The 19,794-nt window shown below is 41.5% G+C and overlaps 1 protein-coding gene across 1 annotated transcript in view; it reads left to right on the plus strand.

Moving 5' to 3' along the window:
- The window catches only part of zpld1a (zona pellucida-like domain containing 1a), a 51,005-nt gene that overhangs the window by 11,355 nt on the left and 19,856 nt on the right, over positions 1-19,794 (plus strand). The window contains exons 2-7 of the mRNA XM_063050177.1: positions 2,554-2,666; positions 3,961-4,181; positions 12,320-12,501; positions 12,606-12,678; positions 17,023-17,120; positions 17,205-17,285. Of these exons, the coding sequence (XP_062906247.1) occupies positions 2,561-2,666; positions 3,961-4,181; positions 12,320-12,501; positions 12,606-12,678; positions 17,023-17,120; positions 17,205-17,285 (761 nt within the window). The 5' untranslated portion in view covers positions 2,554-2,560. The remainder of the gene's footprint in view (positions 1-2,553; positions 2,667-3,960; positions 4,182-12,319; positions 12,502-12,605; positions 12,679-17,022; positions 17,121-17,204; positions 17,286-19,794) is intronic.

Genomic DNA, 19,794 nt, shown 5'->3' on the forward strand with positions numbered 1-19,794 from the left:
CACCAAGATATCATCAGCCACTGTTACAATTAAAGCTTTCAAAACTGGTTTCCTTTCTCTTTCAACTATCTGGACATCTTTAGATGATCACATTAGGAGGTCTCTGACCTATTGAATCTAAAGGATTGAAACCCTGCATGATGTATTATAGTCTACTATTATGGCTAGACATGAGCTACATTCATCAACTCACTGTAGTCTTGCTAAGGCTTTGGTAGTAGAACATATGTTATCCAAACTAGATTTATATGTTCGTATGGTGAAATACTATATCTATGATCTCACTAGTGATACCTAATTGCAAACTGCCTTATACAAGCATTTAACCTAATGACGTTTAGGATTGACATGATTATCACTGCCACTGAGCGTTTTTTGTAAACCCTTGTGCAGAGGGCAGAATGTAAACAACTAGTTAATCTGAGTGTCCTGAAGCACTGATCCAGTTTGACTCCTGGATTGTTTATCATGTCAGTACAATCAGCTATAGTGGCAAAACACAGAAATTGCCTTAATTTTCAAAGCTTTCTCACATTCCTTTTGATTCACTGCTGGTAAGTGTTGAACTAATGGCTCACTAAGAGCATTAGCCTCGCTTCAGTAGGACCTCTCTTGCTAAGTAAGCAGGCTGCAGGTTCAAGATGCATTCTAGAGAATAGAGTACGTAAATCATGGAAAAACATCAGTCAAAAAGGAAAGTTGTACAGTTTTGGAAGAACCATCTTTCAGGCGCGATGTCTATCTGGACTCCCATCTTGCACCCTGTTGGATATTCCCTAAAAGGAGAGTAGAGGACCACTCCCTTGAGAGCATAGAGCGCAGAACATAGAATACTACAGCACAGTAAGAGTACTTCAGTCCAAAATGTTGTACTGACCTTAACCTACTCTAAGATCAATCTACCCCTTCCATTCTACGTAGCCCTGCATTTTTCTATCATCCATGAACTTATCTAAGAGTTCCTTAAATGTCCATAATGTATCTGCCCCTATCATTACCCCTGGCAGGGTGTTTTATGCACCCACAAATCTCTGTGTGAAGAACTTATTTCTGACATCCCCATATGCTTTCTTCCAATCACCTTAAAATTATGCCCCCTGGCATTAGCCATTTCCACCCTGGGAAAAAAGTCTTTGGTTATCCACTGGATCTATGCCTCTTCTCATCTTCTACAGCTCTATCAAGTCACCTCTCATTGTCTTTCACTCAAAAGAGAAAAGTCCTATCTTGCTCAACCTATCCATACAAGACATTATCCTGAGAAATCTCCTCTACATCCTCTCTAAAGCTTCCACATCCTTCCTATAAATAGGTGACTGGAAATGACCACAATATTCCAAGTGTGGTCTAACCAGGGTTTTATAGAGCTGCAACATTACCTCACGGCTTTTGAAATCAACCACCGCCCCACCCCACCAAAAAATGAAGGTCAATACACCATATACCTTTTTAACCACTCTATCAACTTGCATGGAAACTTTGAGGAATTTGTAGACATGGACCCCAAGATCCCTCTGTTCCTGCACACTGCTAAGAATCCTGCCATTAACCCTGCATTCTGCCTTCAAATTTGACTTACCAAGGCACTCTGACCAACAATTATTTATCAACCATCACCAATAGATAATCTGTCTACTTACATCATCACTGTTGAGGGATATTTGTCCACTTAGCAATGAACACATTTTATAGAATGAGGATTTCCAGCAGGGGGTATATTCTGAGATTTTCTGGGCATATTTCCGCCATTATGAAATACAAATCCTTACATTATCTTCTTTCAGCTTGTCTTCTACATAGAAATAGAAGGGGTGTTGCTCCGTGGTCAGTGAAATAAAATAATTTATTTCACTTATAATATAATAACTTATTTATCAAATGGAACCATGCCTATACTGTACTTGCAATTTCCATTATTACTGTGGTTGCTTGTTGGGAACTCAAATGGAAATAGCTAGTGCTATAGAGGGAACAGCCACTGAGCAGAAGGACATCCCTTTAGAACAGAGATGAGGAATGAGGAAGAATTCCTTTTTCCTAAATTGGTGAATCTGTGGAATTTATTTCCACAGACAGCTGTGTGTGGTGGGGGGGGGGGGGAAGTCATTGGATATACTTAAAGCAGAGTTTGTTGGGTTCTTGTTTAGTGAGGTTGTCAAAGGTTATGAGGCAAAAGCAGTAGAATGGGATTGAGAGGGATAATAAATCATCATGATGGAATGGTGGAGAACACTTGATATGCTGAATGGCCTAATTCTGCACCTGTCTTACTGTCTTCGAGTTAGGAAAGTTCAGTTGAGCACAAACTGAAATTATTCTAAATTAGGATGCAATTAGTTTGTCCAATGAAGGAACAATGTACCAATCTGTGAAATTTTTAGTTTTGTAGGACAAGATCAGTAAGATTTGGAAACACCTTGTAAATGAACACAGTACATCTTGCCTTGTTTTAATCATAACAAATTATATCGAGAGCAGCACCACAGAAGTGGAATTTCTTTTTCGCTATAAATTCTGCGACACTTGCATGTCTTTTCCACTTCTTTCCAACAGCCTTGCAATGGAACAGCTCTGTATCCTGCTGCTATTAGCTATTAGGATAAGTTCAGTGGATACACAGTTCAATGGCTACAACTGTGATGCCAATCTGCACAGCAGATTCCCTGGTAAGATTAAATAAAATGCATTTGAAATATTTAACTCTTTTAATGCCAAACAGTGATTCAAAAGTGTTTTGTCTTTTACTTGAAAATACTGTTCTCAGAGTAATAGGTTTTCTAATTTTATTCAACAATCTTCCCCAAGAAGCAAGCTGTGAATTTAGATCACTCTGATTTCAGGATGGTAGATGTTGTCATCTTTTAGACCTTCAGTTGCTCACTTGTGACCGGTTGAATTGTGGGTCTGTTTATTAGCTCCTTGCCCCCCATCCATCCCTATCACCATCCCCCACCTCTGACTCCAGCCTCTCAGCCTTTCTCCTGAGATTAGTGTGATAGATGGTCTCTTTGTACAGCAATGCAAAAGGACTGATTATAATCAGAATCATAATTATCTGCCAGCAGAAGGGTTATCATCTCTCTCACTTTACCAAAAATATGAAATCTGAAATGCTACCTGATCACTTACAACTATTTTATATCAATTTGCAAAGCCTGGTGTGTCACGCTCTGATAATACTCTGAACTATTATCAGCAGGTCATTTGTGAGCAGAATACTCTGCAATCAGCTGCACAGCCATCAACAATGACTTGATTTTACTTAGTTAAATATTCACGAACTTTATACCAACACCCAAGAAAAAAATCGCTTTTGATTTGTATACATTAGGAATATGGCTAAAATATTTCCCTGGTTATTTATTTTTAATAAACTCATTAAAGCATTGAAACAGAACACAGAAATTACATTCTGACAATTATTTCTGCAATATTTATTATGTTACCGATTCTTAACAACAAGAGGCAAGCTTCCCACAATTAATAATGCTGACAACGTCTTCATTTAGACTGAACATTGCAGACAGATTAGGGCAGAGCCTCAGCCTTTCCAGGAATCACATTGCATTTACATTTTTCATATTTTATGCTTCAAATCAAATAACCTTGCCTTTATCTGTATCAAATCCAATTACCATTTTTTGACTTATCCACATAATGGATTTGAAACATTTTGAAATTTATCATTGATCCTTATGCATCACTGAGGGATATAAATGGGTCTGTATTACAAAGTTCATTTGATCACTGGAGTTAAAAAAGATGCTTACCATCTAACCACTTCAATAGATTACCCTGGCTGATATAATTTCTATGTGTCACAGGTAAGTAACAGTCGATGTCAACAAAAGGAAATTAAGCTTCAGTGGGGTGAAAGAGTGATGTTCAAACTCAGCCGATATTCTGAACTTCTCTGATTATAACGTATTTGAATTCATTGAATATTTTTTTTTCTGACAGGTGAAAAGGATATCCTTGTCTTCTGTGGAGTGCAGACCATAACAATCAAGATCAATTTTTGTCCAGTACTGTTCTCTGGCTATTCAGAAACAGACTTAGCATTAAATGGTAGACATGGCAACGCGCATTGCAGGGGTTTTATTAATAACAGTACCTTTCCCACAGTTGTTATTTTTACCATCAACCTCAGTACATTAGAAGTCTGTGGAAATAACTTAGTGGTAAGATTTACTCTTGTTTTTGTTTATGATTTGTTATAGACTGATCATTCCTAAATTGCTTATTAACATTGAAATGCTAAAAATAATTATTTATTTGTCATCTATTTAAGCATCCTATGTTTTCCAGAGATAATCCCATGAAAAAGGGCCTCAATCTAGATATATAGCATGTCAGAAATGTCACTCAAAATTAATGGGGTTTGTTCTCTGCCAGGACTTTGAAGTTTCATTTCAAAGATGCAGTTCATTTACTCTCAAAAACTGGAGAAAATGTCAAATAGCACCAGTGCTGAATCTGGAACTGCACAGAAATTCTCTCAAGGACAGAAGGTGTCAGAAGGTGAACAAGTCATAAAGAGATACTGCCCTGCCCAGGAACAGGCCTTTTAGCCAACTGAGTCAGTACCAACTATCAAGCACTGATTTATACCACTCCTCCACTAATCAAGTCTCTCCATATTACACCATTCAGTCAAACACTTGGGACAATGACCAACTAACCCACCACCCCACATATCTAACTGTTAAAGAAATGCTCCAAGAATAAGAACAGATAGGAAATAATAGGCTGGTGAGTCTGACATCAGTAGTGGGAAAGTTATTAGAAGGTATTCCAAGAGACTGGATATATAAGTATTTGAATAGACAGGAAATGATTAGCGATAGTCAACATTGATTTCTGTATAGGAGGTCATGTCTAACCAATTTTCTGGAGCTTTTCGAGGAAGTTACCAGGAGAGCTGATGAAGGCAAGTCAGTAGATGTTCTCTACATGGACTTTAGCAAGGCTTTTGATATGGTCCCACAGGAGAGGTCTGTCAAGAAGGTTCAGTCATTGGCATACAAGATGAGGTAGTAAATTAGTACATCTCATTCAGTTTCAAAGACTGAACTACTAAACCACTCTTGAGAGAACAACTTCCCAAAGGAATAGTTAAGGAGGTATTTGGCTCATTCATTAATATATACCAATACATTGAAAAGTTGACCTAATGAATGTTACTGGGTAACACACATCAAAGTCGCTGGTGAACGCAGCAGGCCAGGCAGCATCTATAGGAAGAGGTGCAGTCGACGTTTCAGGCCGAGACCCTTCGTCAGGACTAACTGAAGGAAGAGTGAGTAAGGGATTTGAAAGCTGGAGGGGGAGGGGGAGATGCAAAATGATAGGAGAAGACAGGAGGGGGAGGGATGGAGCCGAGAGCTGGACAGGTGATAGGCAGAAGGGGATACGAGAGGATCATGGGACAGGAGGTCCGGGAAGAAAGATGGGGGGTGGGGGTGACCCAGAGGATGGGCAAGAGGTATATTCAGAGGGACAGAGGGAGAGAAAGGAGAGTGAGAGAAAGAATGTGTGCATAAAAAAGAGTAACAGATGGGGTACGAGGGGGAGGTGGGGCCTAGCGGAAGTTAGAGAAGTCAATGTTCATGCCATCAGGTTGGAGGCTACCCATACGGAATATAAGGTGTTGTTCCTCCAACCTGAGTGTGGCTTCATCTTTACAGTAGAGGAGGCCGTGGATAGACATGTCAGAATGGGAATGGGATGTGGAATTAAAATGTGTGGCCACTGGGAGATCCTGCTTTCTCTGGCGGACAGAGCGTAGATGTTCAGCAAAGCGGTCTCCCAGTCTGCGTCGGGTCTCACCAATATATAAAAGGCCACATCGGGAGCACCGGACGCAGTATATCACCCCAGTCGACTCACAGGTGAAGTGATGCCTCACCTGGAAGGACTGTTTGGGGCCCTGAATGGTGGTAAGGGAGGAAGTGTAAGGGCATGTGTAGCACTTGTTCCGCTTACACGGATAAGTGCCAGGAGGGAGATCAGTGGGGAGGGATGGGGAGGACGAATGGACAAGGGAGTTGTGTAGGGAGCGATCCCTGCGGAATGCAGAGAGAGGGGGGGAGGGAAAGATATGCTTAGTGGTGGGATCCCGTTGGAGGTGGCGGAAGTTACGGAGAATAATATGTTGGACCCGGAGGCTGGTGGGGTGGTAGGTGAGGACCAGGGGAACCCTATTCCTAGTGGGGTGGTGGGAGGATGGAGTGAGAGCAGATGTACGTGAAATGGGGGAGATGCGTTTAAGAGCAGAGTTGATAGTGGAGGAAGGGAAGCCCCTTTCTTTAAAAAATGAAGACATCTCCCTCGTCCTAGAATGAAAAGCCTCATCCTGAGAGCAGATGCGGCGGAGACGGAGGAATTGCGAGGAGGGGATGGCGTTTTTGCAAGAGACAGGGTGAGAAGAGGAATAGTCCAGATAGCTGTGAGAGTCAGTAGGCTTATAGTAGACATCAGTGGATAAGCTGTCTCCAGAGACAGAGACAGAAAGATCTAGAAAGGGGAGGGAGGTGTCGGAAATGGACCAGGTAAACTTGAGGGCTGGGTGAAAGTTGGAGGCAAAGTTAATAAAGTCAACGAGTTCTGCATGCGTGCAGGAAGCAGCGCCAATGCAGTCGTCGATGTAGCGAAGGAAAAGTGGGGGACAGATACCAGAATAGGCACGGAACATAGATTGTTCCACAAACCCAACAAAAAGGCAGGCATAGCTAGGACCCATACGGGTGCCCATAGCTACACCTTTAGTTTGGAGGAAATGGGAGGAGCAAAAGGAGAAATTATTAAGAGTAAGGACTAATTCTGCTAGACGGAGCAGAGTGGTGGTAGAGGGGAACTGATTAGGTCTGGAATCCAAAAAGAAGCGTAGAGCTTTGAGACCTTCCTGATGGGGGATGGAAGTATATAGGGACTGGACATCCATGGTGAAAATAAAGCGGTGGGGGCCAGGGAACTTAAAATCATTGAAAAGTTTAAGAGCGTGAGAAGTGTCACGAACATAGGTCGGAAGGGATTGAACTGGGTAACATGTTACTGAGAGAAGGAAGGGAAATGCACAGCCAATGCAGATTATACCTGTGGCTGTTCCCCTCCATAGTAAGTACATTGTTTTGCACACTGTTGAGGGGGGCGGTCTACCGGGAGGAGCCACAGTGACCAGCTCTCTGGCATTAGGTATGGTGCTGTGGCTCGGAAGAGCAGAGAGGAGAAAATGACTGCAGTGTTGATTGGAGATTCCATATTCAGAGGAACAAAGATGAGATTCTGTGGGTGCGATAGACACCCGGATGGTATGTTGCCTCCCAGGTGCCAGATATCTTGGATTGGGTCTATGCCATTTTCAAAGGGAAGGATGAGCATCCAGAAGTCTTGGTACGTATTGGCACCAATGACGGAAGTAGACAAAGTGAGGACGTCTGGAAGGCAGATTTTAGGGAGCACGTAGAAAGCTGAAAAACAGGACCTCCAGAGTAGTAATCTCTGGATTGCTGCCTATGCCACACACCAGTGCAGGTCAGAATAGTGTGTCTTGGCAAGTGAAAGCGTAGCTGAGGAAATGGTGCAGGGGGTAAGGAGTTCAGATTTATAGATCATTGGGAACCCTTCTGAGGAAGCTGGGTCCCTTACAAAAGGGTAGGTTACACCTGAACCCAAGTGCTGAGGATGAGGTAGTTGGTTTACAAACAGAGGCAGTGTGTAGTGAGACTCCAAAAGAAAGACTGATGATAGGGCAGAATTAGAGTCAACAGGATAAGTTGCAATATAAAAGGTGGACAAAATCAAAAAGAATGAATACAGGACTAAAGTTGTTATATTTGAATGTGCACAGTATACGAAATAAGGCAGATGCATAGTTACAGATCGGCAGGTATGATGTTATAGACATCACTGAATCGTGGCTGAAAGAAGATTCTAACTGGGAGCTTAGCTTCCAAGGATACACATTGTACCAAAAGGACAGGCAGGAAGGCAGAGGGGGTGGCATGGCTCTGTTTATAAAAAGTGAAATCAAATCATTAGAAAGGGGTGACATAGGATTGGAAGATGTTGAATCATTGTGGATAAAAGGAAATGCAAGGGTAAAAAGACCCTGAGAGGAGTTGTATACAGACATTCAAACAGTGTAAAGATATGGTCTACAAATTACAATGGGAGATAGAAAATGCATCTCAAAAGGGCAATATTACAATAGTCATGGGGGATTTCGGTATGGGGTGGATTAGGAAAATCAGGTCAGTGCTGGGTCACAAGGGCGGGAATTTCTAGAATGCCTACGAGATAGCTTTTTTGAGCAGCTGATGGTTGAACCTATTAGGGGAAAATCTGTTCTGGATTGGATGTTGCGTGATGAACCCAAATTGATTGGAGAGCTTAAGATAAAGCAATCCTAATATGATTGAATTCACCCTACAATTTGAGAAGGAATGCTAAAGTCAAATGTATCATTATTACAGTGAAATAAAAGGAATTTCAGAGGAATCAGAGAGGAGTTCGCCAATATTGATTGGAAAAGAACACTGGCAGGAATGATGGCAGAGCAGCAATGGCTGGAATGCCTGGAACCGATTTGGAAATCACAGGATATTTACATTCTAAAGAGGAAGAAGTATTATAAAGGCAAGATGACACAAGCATGGCCAACAAGGGAAGTCAAAGCCAAGATAAAAGCTGTAGAGGGCATATAATAAAGCAAAAATGAGTGGGAAGTTAGAGCAACACACATCAAAGTTGCTGGTGAACGCAGCAGGCCAAGCAGCATCTATAGGAAGAGGCGCAGTCGACGTTTCAGGCCGAGACCCTTCGTCAGGACTAACTGAAGGAAGAGTGAGTAAGGGATTTGAAAGCTGGAGGGGGAGGGGGAGATCCAAAATGATAGGAGAAGACAGGAGGGGGAGGGATGGAGCCGAGAGCTGGACAGGTGATAGGCAGAAGGGGATACGAGAGGATCATGGGACAGGAGGTCCGGGAAGAAAGACGGGGGGGGGTGACCCAGAGGATGGGCAAGAGGTATATTCAGAGGGACAGAGGGAGAAAAAGGAGAGTGAGAGAAAGAATGTGTGCATAAAAAAGAGTAACAGATGGGGTACGAGGGGGAGGTGGGGCCTTAGCGGAAGTTAGAGAAGTCAATGTTCATGCCATCAGGTTGGAGGCTACCCAGACGGAATATAAGGTGTTGTTCCTCCAACCTGAGTGTGGCTTCATCTTTACAGTAGAGGAGGCCGTGGATAGACATGTCAGAATGGGAATGGGATGTGGAATTAAAATGTGTGGCCACTGGGAGATCCTGCTTTCTCTGGTTAGAGATTGGGAAGCTTTTAAAAACCAACAGAAGACAACTAAAAAAGTCATTAAGAAGTTCAAAGGTGTGAGAGATTAGAAGTGTGTAGTTGCCATGACTAGAGAGAAGGGTCTTGGCAAACTAAGGTCAGAAGTTACATAAATCACCTGGACCAGATGGTGTACACCCCAGGGTTCTGAAAGAGGTGGCTGAAGAGATCGTGGAGGCATTGGTAATGATCTTTCAAGAATTATTAGATTCTGGAACGGTTCCAGAAGACTGGAAAATTGCAAATGTCACTCCACTCTTCAAGAAGAGAGAGAGGCAGAAGAACGGAAATATAAGCTAGCTAGGAGGACCTCAGTGGTTGGGAAAATGTTGGAGTCGATTGTTAAGGATGTGGTTTTGGAGTACTTGGAGAAACATGACAAAAATATGCCATAGTCAGCATGGCTTCCGCAAGGGAAAATCTTGCCTGACGAATCTGTTGGATTTCTTTCAAGAAATAACAAGCAGGATAGACAAAGGAGAATCAGTGGATGCTGTGTACTTGGATTTTCAGAAGACCTTTGACAAGATGCCACACCTGAGGCTGCTTGACAAGTTGAGGCCATGGTATTACAGGAAAGATACTAGTAGAGATAAAGCAGTGATTGATCGGCAGGAGGCAACAAATGGGAATAAAGGAAGCCTTTTCTAGTTCACTGCCATTGACTAGTAATGTTCCACAGTGACCACTTATTTTTACACTGTATGTCAATGACTTGGATAGCTTGGTTGCAAAGTTGCAGAACAATATGAAGATGGGTGGAGGGGCAGGTAGTTTTGAGGAAGTAGAGGCTTCAGCAGGACTTAGACAGATGAGGAGGATGGGCACAGAAATAACAGATGGAATATAGTGTTGGGAAGTGTATGGTCATGCACTTTGGTAGAAGAGATAAAATGGTAGACTATTTTCTAAGTAGCGAGAATATTCAAAAATCTGAAGTGCAAAGGGCCTTGCTAGTCCTTGTGCAAGATTCCCTAAAGGTTAATTTGCAAGTTGAGTCAGTAGTGAGGAAGGCAAATGCAATGTTAGCATTCATTTCAAAAGGACTAGAATACAAAAGCAAGGATGTAATATTGAGGCTTTATAAAGCACTGGTGAGGCTTCACGAGAGGGTTCAAAGGAGGTTCACAAAGATGATTCCAGGATTGAGTAGTTTGTCATATGAAGAGTATTTGATGGCTATGGGCCTGTATTCACTGGAATTCAGAGGAATGAGGGGTGACTTCATTAAAACCTATCGAATGGTAAAAAGCCTTGATAGTGGATGTGGAAAGGGTTTTCCTATGGCCAGAGAACACATTCTCAGAATAGAGGGGTGTCCTTTAGAACAGAAATGAGGCAACATTTTTTTAGCCAGAGAGCAGTGAATCTGAGGAATTCTTTGCCACAGGCATGCGTGGAGGCCAAGTTTTTATGTATATTTAAAGCAGAGGTTGATAGATCCGTGACTGGTCAAGGCATGAAGGGATATGGTGAGAAGGCAGAAGATTGGGGCTGAGAGGGAAAATGGATCAGCCATGATGAAATGTTGGAGCTTACTCAATGGGCCAAATGGCCTCACTCTATTCCTATATCTTACGATCTTAACAATGGCCACAATCTATATGGGGTTTGAGAACAAGTTAATAAGACTGCAAGACCATGAGAGATAGGAACAGAATTAGACCATTCTACCCATCGAGTCTGCTCTGCATTCAATCATAACTAATTTATTATCCCTCTCAAACCTATTCTGTTGCCTTCTTCCCATAACCATGTACTCCCTACTAATCAAGAACCTATCAACCTCTGGTTTAAAGAAACCCAAGGACCTGATCCCCACCACTGTCTGTGGCAATGAATTCCACAGATTCATCGCCCTCTGGCTAAAGAAATTCCTCCTCATCTCTGTTCTAAAGGGATATCCTTGTATTGAGGTTCCTTGACTCTCCCACTATTGGAAATATCCTCCCTATGTCCACTTTATCTAGGACTTTCAATATTTGATAGGTTTCAATGATTTACCCCCTCATCCCATTCTTCTAAACTCAGATACAGACCCTGAGCCATCAAACACTCTTCATATGTTGACCCTTTCATTCCTGGGAACATGCTTGTGAACCCCTTCCAGATCATCTCTACTGTCAGCATATCCTTTCTTGGATCTGGGGCCTAAAACTTCTCACAATACTCCAAGTGCTGTCTGACCAATACCTTGTAGAGCCTTAACATTTATGTAGAATCTTGCTTGTACTTTCTAGTCCTCTCAAAATGAATGCTCACAATTATTTTGCCTTTCTTACTTCAGACTCAAACTGCAAGTTAACCTTAGTGAATCCTGCACTAGTATTCCCAGGTCCCCTTACGCTTCCCGATTTCTGAATTTGCTCCTCAGTTGTAAAACAGTCTATGCCTTTATTTCTTCTACCAAAGTGCATGGCTATACTCCTCCCTACACTGTATTCCATTTGTCACATTTTTGTCCATTCTCCTAATCTGTGTAGACCTTCTGCAGACCTCCTGCTTCCTCAACACAACCTGCACCCCTGCCTTTATATCTTTGTATCATCCACAATCCTGGCTAAAAACCGTTAATTTCCTCATCCAGATCATTGACATTTAACAGAAAAAAGCAGCTGTGATACTGATGTCTGTAGAATATTGCTAGTCTCTGTCAGCCAACCAGAAAACACCCCCTTTATTGTCAATCTTTGCTTCCTGCCATGCCAGTATCTTTCCTCGATACTGCAGGCTCTTATCTTGTTAAGCAGCCTCATTGTGGCTAGATCCATTGCTAATTTATCATTGTGCCATCTCCTTTTGAATCAAATCATGGCTTCAACACAAAATAAATGTTATTGCAGTCTGTGACAGGTAAGCCAACATCATCTCGCTCTTTCAGCTTCTCCTCTTAATGAAGTGTATTCCCTAGATTACATGTGCCTCTATTTTGAGTTTTAAAATAAGTAAAAATTTGTCTTTTTCTTTTATAGGTATCTGCTGCTCAAGGAGTTAATGCATTAGGCAATATTTCAATGGTGCAATTTGGGAACATTTCAGGTTATATTGACACTCCTGACCCACCAACCATTATTAGTTACCTGCCAGGCCTGCTGTACAAGTACAGCTGTAGCTATCCTCTGGAATATCTTATCAACAACACTCAACTGGCTTCGTAGGTTTAAATTTTAAAGGGAAAAATATTTCAGCATGTTTCTGTTTGCTACTTGACAAATATTCCTGCTCAGTTTTAAAGTACTTCTAAAATGTTACTTTTAGATCATCTGCAGCGATATCAGTGAAAGACAGCAATGGTACATTTATCAGTACCTTGAGCTTACTCCTGTACAATGTAAGTTTGTCAGCATCTTTTTTTAAGATAAGATTTATTCATTGATGTAGTATCAATAGCCAATTGAGCCATGATTCTTGTTTTGCGGCTACTCATTGTGAAATGTGTAAAATTGCTGAGGACAAACAATTCCAAAGCAATTCCAACTCCAAACCTGATGACAAAACATTATCAACTTTAAACACTTAAAGGAGCACATTCCCTAAATGATGAGATATCGATTTATCTTGGGATAGAATTTTACATTATGTCATTTCAGCCTTACCCCGTAATTTGATCTATGATCCAGTACAATACTAAAGGAGTATTGCATTGTGAATTATATGTTCATTGTGACTTCCTATTGTATATCTCTCTGATAAGAGGCACAATTGTACTCCCATAATTCACACTTTGAGTTTCTATAAATTCATTAAATCAGCACTGTTTAGTACATTATTGGAAAATAACCTGACATCTGTGTATTAGGATCTCACTATCTTTGGGAAAGTATAGTATTTAATCTGTTCATCTCAGTAACTAATACTGGATAAAATCTGTACACCTATGTCACCTTTGCTCTAGGTCCCACACAACAAATCTTTGGGCTTTTATTCTCAATTTGCTCTTTTTCTCTGTCTTACTCCTTTCCCCACACCAATATTCCTGTATGTACTCCAAATTCTCAATGGCTCTGTCCCTCTACTCATGTATCTGTTTTCCATTTTCCCTTTATGCAACCACTATAATAGCCTGTATTAAGAACTATGTGGAAAGGCTGCTCGGGACTGCCAGGAATAGGTCCAGAATCAGGAACCAAGCAGAAGAAATAGAAAGTCGAAAGGATTAGACTGTTAAGACTAAGTTAGAGATCTGACCAGACATCTAATCTGATTGAGTTCAGTTTCAAATTTGAAAAGGAGAAGCTGGTATCAGGTGTATCGATATTTCAGTGGAACAAAGGAAATTACAGTGGTATGAGAAAGGAACTGGCCCAAGTAGATTGGAAAAGTAAGCTAGATGGAGGGATAATAGAGCGGAATTCGACGAAATTCCTACAAGAAATAAGGAAAGTGCAGGAAAAATATATTCCAAGAGAAAAGAAAATCATGAATGGAAAAATGGCACAAATGTGGCTAACGAGAGAGGTTAAGGCTAAAATAAAAGCAAAAGAGACGGCGTTTTAAGGAAGCAAAAATTAGTGGGAAAACTGAGGACTGGACGACTCTTAAAAACTTACAGAAGGAAACTAAGAAAGTCATTAGGAAAGAAAAGATGAATTATGAGAGTAAGTTGGCAATTAACATTAAAAAGGATACTAATAGTTTTTTTAAATATATGAAGAGTAAAAGTGTGACACGGGTAGATATAGGACTGATTGAAAATGACGCTGGAGAAATTATAATGGGTAACAAGGAGATGGCAGAGGAACTAAATGAGTATTTTGCATCAGTCTTCACAGTGGAAGACATTAGCAACATACCTGATAGCCAGAGGTCTCAGGGAATAGAATTAGGTACAGTCAAAATTACTAGAGAGAAGGTGCTTGGGAAGCTAAATGGACTAAAAATAGATAAGTCTCCCGGACCGAATGAGGTGCACCCATGGGTTCTGAAGGAGGTGGCTTTGGAGATTGTGGAGGCATTGGAAATGATCTTCCAGGAATCAATAGACTCTGGCATGGTTCCGGAGGACTGGAAGGTCGCAAATGTAGTTCCACTGTTTAAGAAAGGAGGGAGTCAGCAAAAAGAAAATTACAGACCTATTAGTCTGACATTGCTAGTTGGAAAGTTATTGGAGTCGATCCTCAAGGACGAGGTTATGAAATACCTCAAGGTGCATGACAAGATAGGCTGAAGCCAGCATGGTTTCATGAAGGGAAGATCCTGCTTCACCAACCTATTGGAATTTTTTGAGGTAATCTCAAATAAGATTGACAAGGGAGAGGCTGGGTATGTGTATTTGGATTTTCAAAAGGCGTTTGATAAGGTGCCACATAAGAGGCTGCTTAATAAGATGAGAGCCCATGGAATTACTGGAAAGATATTGGAATTGGTGGAGCATTGGCTGATAGGCAGAAAGCAAAGGGTGGGAATAAAGGGATCCTATTCTGATTGGTTGCCGGTTACTAGTGGTGTTCCGCAGGGGTCGGTGTTGGGGCCACTTCTTTTTACAATGTATATCGATGATTTAGATTATGGAGTAAATGGTTTTGTTGCTAAATTTGCGGATGACACCAAGATAGGTGGAGGAGCAGGAAGTGGTGAAGAAACGGAAAGGTTGCAGAGAGACTTGGTCAGTTTAGGAGAGTGGGCAAAGAAATGGCAGATGAGATACAATGTTGAGAAATGTACAGTTGTACATTTTGGAAGAAGAAATAATTGGGCAGATTATTATTTAGATGGGGAGAAAATTCAAAAATCGAAAGTGCAAAGGGACTTGGGGGTTCTCGTGCAGGATACCCTAAAGGTTAACCACCAGGTTGGATCGGCAGTAAGGAAAGCGAATGTTATGTTGGCATTCATTTCAAGAGGAATAGTGTATAAGAGTAAGGAGGTGTTGATGAGGCTCTATGGGGCATTGGTGAGAGCTCATTTGGAATAATGTGTGCAGTTTTGGGCCCCCTATCTCAGAAGGGATGTTCTGATGTTGGAGAGAGTTCAGAAAAGATTTACGAGGGTGATTCCTGGAATGCAGGGGCTAACATATGAGGAATGTTTGTCGGCTCTTGCACTGTATTCATTAGAGTATAGAAGAATGAGAGGGGATCTCATAGAAACATTTCAAACGTTGAAAGGGTTGGACAGAGTAGATGTGGAAAGGTTGTTTCCCTTGGTGGGTGAGTCCAGGACAAGAGGCCACAATCTTAGAATTAGAAGGTACCCATTTAAAACAGAGATGAGGAGAAATTTTTTTAGCCAGAGGGTCGTGGATTTATGGAATTCTTTGCCACATGCGGCTGTGGAGGCCCGATCATTGAGGGTGTTTAAGGAGGAGATTAATAGGTATCTAATTAGTCAGGGTATCAAGGGATATGGGGGAAAAGCCAGAAATTGGAACTAGATGGGAGAATAGTTTAGCTCATGGTGGAGTGGTGGAGCAGACTCGATGGGCCGAATGGCCTACTTCTGCTCCTCTCTTGTGATCTTGTAATCCATAGAAAATCCAGTACTGGGACATCCAGAGCCCTGCAAAATGCACGAGGTAGGGGAGAAGCTAAAGGGTTGGAGGGACCATGGTCCATACAATTAGAAGGGCTCAGAGTAGGTCAAAGCAGGCTGTTCACATAAGGCAGGATTGAAAATTAACAACAAGTTAGGAGGTCAAAGGAATGGAGACTGAGGTATACGGAAATGTTTGATAAGAGTAAGTGGAATCATATGATTGTTTTTGAAAGGGGCCAAGGTAAGAAGAACAGAAATTCATTGAGGTTGAGAAGTTGGGTAGAGTCAAAGAATAATTGTAGGAAGATTGGGTAAATACTTAAATCTGAATTGCATAGAGAAATACAAAGAAAAAAATGCAGAGATTTCACTGTAACAAAGACATTCTTGCGTGCTTAGATTAATTTGAGGTAGAACATGATTACCATCAACAGATCATGAATATAAGGTATCATACAAAATTTCAGATGTGGTAGAGAAAAAAATTTAGATATTAAATGAAAGCTAAATGAATCACATCAAAATTATGCATGGATCACTGTTCATTTTTGATCATTTTGGTTGGTATCTACACTATTTGGGTATCAGGAGAGCCAATAAGTGCATCATGGGACATAGGGGATCCAGTGCTATTGACTTATGGATAAGGAGAAAAAGGGAGTCTGGTCTGTGGAGGCATTAGCCCAGAAATCAATTTGAAATGTATTCTGATGTTTGATTTTGTTTGATTTTTAGAGCTGTACCCAAGAAATTGTACTGTGTAGCATGATATTCTTGTGTAATCCACCCTCCACAGCAACCGCTTCCTCCCTTGGTGCTCCCCCACCACTAACACTTCCACCCTTCTCTCTTCCGCGAACACATTTACTCCATGATTACCTCTCAGATTTCCTCTAGAAAGGAAAGGACTATTCTATTGTTTTGTTTGCATCAAATTATCACCACCAAGGGAATGACACAAATTGCAACCTCCCACTTGACTTCTGTGCATCACATGTTACAATCCCTATGCAGCACTTTGCTAATAGCAGGAAGCAGGCATTATTTGTGGGCATAATGGGAAAAAAATGTTAGAATTTGTTACTGGCTTCTTGCACATTCCTATACCCAGAGCAATGAATTACACAATAGAAAGAGAAGGAATCTATTTATTCAGCAAATAAAGTGCTGAGAATTTGCCACAACCTTGTCATTTCTCCAGGATTCAGCCTACAACCTCCCTCTAGTGATACCACCTGTGGGATTGCCCTTAAAAACCAAGGTGTATGCAGCTGTGAAAGCTACAAATCTTGATGGCAGGTAACAACTTAATATTAAACCTTAACTTCGTTTTTTTTGTGTGATAAGTATTTCCGGATAAAAAATATCATGTTCCCTGTACAGATGGCATGTCTTCATGGATTATTGTTACACTACTCCTTCCGGTAATCCAAACGATGAACATAGATATGATCTTTTCTTCAGGTGAGTGGTTTTCTTATTTTAAGATCTGTGGGTGGAGAGACTGTTCTCCAGAGAGCAGGGAAACTTTATGGTTAATGGTTCTTGTAGAGTAAGGTGTGAGTGTTTTTGCATTAGCAGAGTAGTAAACTGAGGATACAGGTGCAAGGTGATTCAAAAAAATAAAACAGGAAAGATATGAGAATATATTTATCTATAGTAAGTATTGATTATGCGTGTCGTGCCTGAAAGAACATAAAAATAAATTCAGTAGAAATTGATTTGAAAGGTTATGGTAAAAGAGCAGTGTTTAATTGCAATTCATTGTGGCATTGTTCTGTGTTTTTACAATAGAAAATAAGAATATACGAAATAGAAGCAGGAGTGGACTTACTTCAACATTCAGTTCTTCTACCACATCCACTTCAAGTGGTGCATAGTTTTCCACCTTAGCAAAAGATCTCAGTCCAAGGCTTCAACATGGCAGAACATCCACAGTTCTCCTTTTGACTCATTTTCCTGTCTGGATGGCCCAGCCTCCATCAGCCACATAGCTCTCATTGTGTGATTATGGTCCTTCCATTTTAGAAACTTCAGCCAAGGAAAATTGAACTTGTTAAAACATCTAAACAATATACTGTAGATTTCAATAAAATCACAAAACTAAGCTATGAACTCTGAAGAATATGGACTGATTTCTCCATTTCTCCTTATTTGCTATCTCTTCACTCACTTTCAGGTAAAAATATTGATCCTTGTGGGGGGTGGGGGGAAGACCAAAAGTGCACACTGTATCTCAGAGTCTCACTGAAGGCACGTATACTTAATTACAGCAAGCTTAACACACTTACTTTCCAACTCCCATTTTAATAAGAGCTGTTAATTACTGACCTAAATATCCCACCTTTTATATTGGCATCAGCAAATTTGAATTCATTATGCTCACCTAAGTCATTGATGTAGATCAATTAGACAGATTAACTTTAGTCCCCCAGACAAATTCAGTCTCCTTAATTCATTGCAATTGGCCTCCTGCTGAAGTGGATGCCATATCCCTAGCCCTACAATCAGCTCTGGAGCATCTGGACAGTAAAGACGTCAACGTTAGACTGTTATTTATTGACCTTCAGTACTAAATTCCAAGCGAATTTATTTCTCAAACTAGGATGCTATACTTCCTTTTGCAACTGAATCCATGACGTCCAAACCAAGAGACCACAATCAGCAGGAACGGGCATCAACACCTCCTCCACAGTTATTCTCAACGCTGGCATCCACAAGGTTGCAACCTCAGCCTCCTGCTCTATGTTCTGTACACTCACGACTATGTGGCCAAATTCTGCTCTACTTCCGTATAGAAGCTCGCAGATGATGCCACCATGGTAGATTTTATCTCAAATAATAAATCTGTGTATAACTGGGGTGGGGGGGGGGGAGAGAGAGAGAGTGAGAGAGAGAGAGAGCGAGCGCCTAGTGATGCGAGTTTACAACCTTTCCTTCAATGTCAGCAAAACAAGAGCTGGCCATTGACTTCAGGAAGGAGGGGCAGTGCACATGCTGCTGAGGTGGAAAGGGTTGAGAGATTTAAGTTCCTAGGAGTGAACAACCTAGTCAAACTATGTTGACACCTTGGCTAAGAAAGCTCTTCAGTGCCTTTACTTCCTCAAGGCTAAAGAAGTTTGGTATGTCCCTTTTGCCACCCCGCCTCCGCATGAATTGTTATTGATGCACCCCAGAAAGCATCCTTTCCAGGCACACCATGGCTTGCTATGGCAACTGCTCTGCCCGTGACCACATGAAGTTGCAGATATCTGTGTGCACAGCTCAACACATCATGGAACCCAGCCTGTTAGGCAGCATCTATCGAAATGAATGAACAGTCAACGTTTCGTGCCAAGATCCCTGATCAGGACTGGAAAGCAAGGGGGAAGATGCCAGAATAAGAAGGTGGAGAGAAGTGGTAAAACCTCGAAGCTGATGGGTGAAGTGGGCGGGAAAAAGGAGATGATTTAAGGATCTGGTAGCCGATAGTTCGAAAAGGTGAAATACTGTAGAAAGAGGAATCTGGAGAGGAGGGTGGACCTTGAGAGAAAGGGAAAGTGGAAAGGCACCAAGGGGAAGTGATAGGCAGGTGAGGAGAAGTGCTAAGAGGGGAGATCCAGAGCAGGGAAATTAAGAAGAGGAAAGAGGGATGGAAAAATCGATGTTCCTGGCATCAGGTTGGAGGCTACCTAGACAGAATAGAAGGTTCTGTTCCTCCAACCCGAAAGTGGTCTCATTGTGTCAGAAGAGGAGGTCATGAACCAACATGTCAGAATGGGGATTTCAATTGAAATGGTCAGCCACCTGGAAACCCTGTTTTTTGTGGATGGAGCCAAGGTGCTGGAAAAAGTGGTACCCCAATCGATGTCAGGTATCACCAGTGCACAGCAGACCACATTGGGAACACCGGATACAGTAGACGACCCTAATTTGCAGGTGAAGTGTTGCCTCAGCTGCAAAGTGTGTTTGGCGCCCTGAATGGAGGTGAGGC

Source organism: Mobula hypostoma, chromosome 6 (genome assembly GCF_963921235.1).
Source record: "Mobula hypostoma chromosome 6, sMobHyp1.1, whole genome shotgun sequence".
Taxonomy (NCBI): domain Eukaryota; kingdom Metazoa; phylum Chordata; class Chondrichthyes; order Myliobatiformes; family Myliobatidae; genus Mobula; species Mobula hypostoma.